Source organism: Etheostoma spectabile, chromosome 23 (assembly GCF_008692095.1).
Source record: "Etheostoma spectabile isolate EspeVRDwgs_2016 chromosome 23, UIUC_Espe_1.0, whole genome shotgun sequence".
NCBI classification, from domain to species: Eukaryota; Metazoa; Chordata; class Actinopteri; order Perciformes; family Percidae; genus Etheostoma; species Etheostoma spectabile.
This window is the reverse complement of record NC_045755.1, coordinates 3,843,775-3,848,679: the sequence shown is the minus strand read 5'-3', so window position 1 is coordinate 3,848,679 and position 4,905 is coordinate 3,843,775. Positions and strand designations below refer to the sequence as shown.

Below are 4,905 nucleotides of genomic sequence, written 5' to 3'. Positions count from 1 at the left end.
ACCATTCCATAGTATTATGTTGAAAAAGTGATAAAAAAGCCATAATATGTATGTCGAAAGTGATAAAAAGCCATAGTATAATATGTCAAAAACGCCATAGAATAATGTCAACAAGTGATAAAAAGTGATGGCCTTTGTTATCAATTTTTGACATACTATTCTATGGCTTTTTTATCCCTTTTTTGCCATACTATACTATAGCTTTTTTTAACATGTTATACTATGGCTTTTTTTGACATATTATACTATGGCTTTTTTTTTGCCATACTACATTATGGCTATTTTGACATTTTATACTATGGCTTTTTATTACTTTTTTGCCATACTATACTATAGCTTTTTTTTTTTACATACTATGACGTTTTTGACATATTATACTATGGCTTTTTTCAACATATTATACTATGGCTTTTTTTTTGACATATTATACTAAGGCTTTTTTATCACTTTTTAGACATACTATACTATGGCTATTTTGACATTTTATACTATGGCTTTTTTTTTTACATACTAAGACGTTTTTGCCATACTATACTATAGCTTTTTTCAACATATTATACTATGTCTCTTTTTTTGACATACTATACTATGGGCTTTTTTATCACTTTTTCCGACATACTGTATTATGGCCTTTTTTTTATCAATTTTGGACATACTATACCATGGCTTTTTATCACTTTTTTCAGCATACTATACTATGACGTTTTTTTTTACATACTATACTATGGCTTTTTTATCATGTTTTCCGACATACTATATTATGGCCTTTTTATCATTTTTTTAACATAATATAATATGGCTTTTTAATGACTTTTTTAGCATACTATATTTATTATGACTCTTTTGAAATACTATATTATGTTTTTTTATCACTTTTTTCAATAGTCCATAGTGACTAGTTTGCGTCCCCCCTTGAAGAATTCTTAGTGATGCTACAAGACTTTTGTGAAAGCGCTTGCACCTCTCCTCTATGTAGTTGCTAGTAGCTAAGGAGGACATGGATCCTTCAGACGAGGTAAGTATTTTCGTTCAAGTTTCTGTGCAGGAGTCACCGAATTACACCATGTTCTAAACATAGCCACACTGAGAAAAATCAGTGTTTTGTGGAGCTGATGGTCTCCCTCAGCTTTGTATCTCAAAAAAGTTATTACGTCATAGTGTACATAGCACCTTTAATTACATATAAACCCAAAGCCACAAAACAGTGTTGATGCAAACTCTGTACTTTTTGTGTTTCAGAATGCACCAACCAACAAGCTCCTCTATGCCAAAGACATCCCAAAGTTTAAACAGGAAGTAAAGGCTTACTACAAGCAGATCAGAGACCAGTTACCAATCACAGATTCTGAATTCAAGGAATTCCTGCAGGAAGAGTCAAAGGTAATGTCCATTTCAGTACATCTTTACAAATTGGCACCATGACGACTAGCATTGAACAGAACAGTTTTTTGTTTCAGAAACATGAAAACGAGTTTAACGAAGCTGCAGCCCTCAGAGAACTCTACAAATTCATTCAGCGATACTTCACAGAGGTCAGTCCTTTTCATCTCAACACTAGATTACACACAGTTGTCTTTTCTACATCACAAAAAGTAGTATAAGGTTATTAGATATAAAAGTATTTATACTGGTGGATTCAGCATTAAGATAACCACAGCTGGGTTTGCTTAAACATGACTTATCTGTGAGATGTTGACCACAAGAGCAATTCCCTTGTGCGTCACATGAGGAAATAAGATTTCCTCTCATATCTGTTGTCAAGTCACCCAAAACTTTTTAATGAGTATAAAATGTCAGTATCAGTCTTTACAAAGAATTCCTCAGTAAATTAAACAGTTTCACCACATAGTAAAAGGCTTGTTAAGTGGTGCATGTTTTGAATGTAAACCTGAGTCTTGTTAGTGTGACTGTCACTTTTAATTGAAAGGCGTTTATTTTGTACTCTACTGACAAGTTTTTGATGAGATTGAAGAAGTTTTATTGTCAATAGCTTTTTTTTGGGGGGGGGGGTTATGTTTGCCTTTTCTACAGATCAAAGACAAGCTGGACCAAAACGGAGCCCCTACTGAGCTGACGGAACAACTCCATCATGTTAAAAAATCATTTGATGGACTTAAAAGTTGCTCTTGGAACTGAGCTGCTGTCTTTTTACTCATATCAAGTAATTGAATGATGTGGTGAGGTAAGAGAAGCTGCTAATGTGATTTCATGCGTCAATGGGGAGTTTTTCACATCAGGGCAGAAAACCCTATAGGGAAGTTAGTGAGGCACATATTACCTCAGTAACAGTATTTAAAAGACCCCTCTTGCTGAATGCAGTTTGTGACTGTATGAAACACGTCTGGTGACCATTAACAAGTAAGCTTTAATTACAATGTCACAACCACAAATTTCTGTAAATCATTTCTATACAATTCAAGTTGAACTTCTTGAAAAAGAGTGTGTAAAAACATTGTGCATAAAACATTTTTTTAATCAAATATGAAATCAGTGGCTTACCCAAAAAACACCAATACAAACTCAAACCCTGAGGCTGTCATGGTAAATTTTGAAAATGGCAAAATCCATTTATTAATACAAATGGTTTTTTTTTATAAAAAAAACCTGCCAGTGTCCTTGATGTGATTTCACTCTATATTTTAAATACAAGTCCAAGAAGAAGTAGTGTGGGGATTAGAGATCAGGCAGGGGAGTGGGGTCCTGGCCCCTCTGCACCAAAGATCCCAGTTCCTCCAACTGCTGCTGCTGGGCACTTTCCAAATCCTCCAGCCTGCGACGGAGCAAAACCAACTCTCTCTGATGCTGCTCCTCCTGCCACACAGAGGGAAGAGGAGACAAATGAGCTAACGGTACAAAACAGCCTTCCTTACTTTCACACCATAAGGGCGTTGTTATGACATTCATTTCACACAATGGAAACCTAACTCGAGTGGCTGAGGGGAATTTAACGTATGGCATTAATGTCTAACTTCAGATGCTCTACTGCTGCTTCTGATTTCACACTGAAATGTGACCTTATTGCATTTAGTTGGGTGTGTAAAAAGAGACCTGTGTTGGTGCATGGCATTCTGGTGTAAAAACTGCTCTTCAATTCAAACTATTTACATGGCAGTATCATCCTTACTGGTACGTTGACTAAGGGTCCCTCAGACCCAAGGAAAAAGGCGGTAGGTGCAGTTAGGAAGGGGTGGGCAGCACTGTAGGGGCCCTGGCCACCCAATAGGAGGCGCCGAAACTCATTATTTCGTCGCTGCAGCTCCTTCAATCGCCTGTTGAGTTGGGCTTGCTCCTCTGAGAAAGATGAACGTCTGGAAAAGAAATGGGTGTGTTGAATATAGCAGAAAAAAGTAACTAACTAGTATTTCATTCATAAAATGAGACTTAGTTTACTTTTTGGCTGTTGCAGCTTCCAGTTCCAGCTCTTCTATCTTGGCCTCCTGCAGCTGGATCTTATCTTGCAGTCTCTTCTCTTTGTTCTCGGTCAGTGTTTTTCTCTGAGACAGACAGAGACTAAATCAAGTCTCTCTGAAAGGGCAACTATGTTTTTCCAACTTGGACCTATTTTCCTTTTGTGTGTAAGAGGCTGATGGGAATAATCTCTGAAATTATTCTAGTATATCACTACAAAACAAGATACAAATGTAAAATACTGGATTGTGCATCTTGAATATACATACACAAAATGCCAGATTATTGTTTGTCTTAAACATTATGGAATGGGTCCCTACAGAGGTAGACCTTTCGTTAAAGAGTAACATAAAGAGCCATCTTTGTTCATCATTTACCACTGCAGTGTGGTTGAAATAAACCCTTGTTTTACAGATCTACATGGAGAAATAGGCTTAATCCATGCATGCTTAAAATGTTTTTTTGAATAGAGTCTGATGGGTTTAGTGAGAATTCTTTTTTTTGGTTAAAAAAAAAAGTTCTCTCTCTGTAAGGATCCTTTCGATGATCTCAGACAGTCAGTGACAAAAACAGCACCGACTAAATTGGCAACAGGCCTATAGGATTGCAGCTGATGTAACAGCATTCTCATGCAATACTAGACCAATTTCAAAAATCTTATTTCACATTAGTTACTTAAATACAAATGCATGTGCAAATAGGATCCAGGATGGGGGAAGAAAAAAGGAGTCACAAATTGACATTGTAATGAGCAGCGGTACCTTCTTCTGGGCCACTGCTGCCCTCTGCAGTTTCTCTTTGACCTGAGAGTATTTCTGCTGCAGCTCAGCTTCTCGCTCCTGCAGCTTGTGTTTCTCTTCCAACCACTCAACCCGACGGTCCTCCACCAGTCTGGAGGAAGAAAAGAGAATTTTAATGGGGTAATTAAACCACTCCGATCTCTTAAGATGCATGATTTGTTGTTAGTATTTTTCTAACAAAAAGGAAGCTGCTCTCTTTAGCAGGATTACTTAAAGACAGACCAGCAGACATACCGCTCTGCTTCATGTTGGCTCCTCTCAGCCTGGGCTCGGGCTGTCCTCAGATCCTCCCTGTGTCTGTCTAGAGTTTCTCTCAGTCGCTGGTTTGTCTCCATCAGGTCACTTTCAGAGTGTGACAGCGTCCCCAGCTGGACACCCAGTTCATGGTTTTGCTGTTGGTCAAACAAAGATCAGCCACTCAATCTCCACAGGGTTTTTCTGAATGCACAGTGTTGGGGCTGGTCTTTAAGAAGTCTTAAAACGTCTGAAATTAAACTTTATGAAATTAAAGTCATAACATGTCTTAAATTTACTGTAGCTGACGGGGTAATTTGTCAGCAATGGTCTACTATAAACCACTTAATGTGTCGTTGCCTACCTCACCTTCGTAACGTTAGTATAAAAGAGATGAAGCCTTGCTGCACTTACACCTTATTTTCTACAGCAGTGCGTGCTACGTTCAGGATGGGACGGTGCA

At 37.7% G+C, this 4,905-nt stretch overlaps 2 protein-coding genes across 3 annotated transcripts in view; one reads left to right on the top strand and one right to left on the bottom strand.

Moving 5' to 3' along the window:
* Window positions 1-2,828, top strand: part of plxnc1 (plexin C1) — a 55,720-nt gene extending 52,892 nt beyond the window's left edge. Inside the window, exons 28-30 of the mRNA XM_032505812.1 lie at window positions 1,240-1,380; window positions 1,458-1,532; window positions 2,032-2,828. Of these exons, the coding sequence (XP_032361703.1) occupies window positions 1,240-1,380; window positions 1,458-1,532; window positions 2,032-2,136 (321 nt within the window). The 3' untranslated portion in view covers window positions 2,137-2,828. The remainder of the gene's footprint in view (window positions 1-1,239; window positions 1,381-1,457; window positions 1,533-2,031) is intronic.
* The window catches only part of cep83 (centrosomal protein 83), a 10,296-nt gene continuing 7,988 nt past the window's right edge, over window positions 2,598-4,905 (bottom strand). For both annotated transcript variants that reach the window (XM_032504666.1, XM_032504668.1), the window contains exons 12-16: window positions 4,443-4,600; window positions 4,170-4,299; window positions 3,391-3,494; window positions 3,125-3,308; window positions 2,598-2,811 (exon numbers count right to left, since the gene is read on the bottom strand). In XM_032504666.1, the coding sequence (XP_032360557.1) occupies window positions 2,674-2,811; window positions 3,125-3,308; window positions 3,391-3,494; window positions 4,170-4,299; window positions 4,443-4,600 (714 nt within the window). In that variant the 3' untranslated portion in view covers window positions 2,598-2,673. The remainder of the gene's footprint in view (window positions 2,812-3,124; window positions 3,309-3,390; window positions 3,495-4,169; window positions 4,300-4,442; window positions 4,601-4,905) is intronic.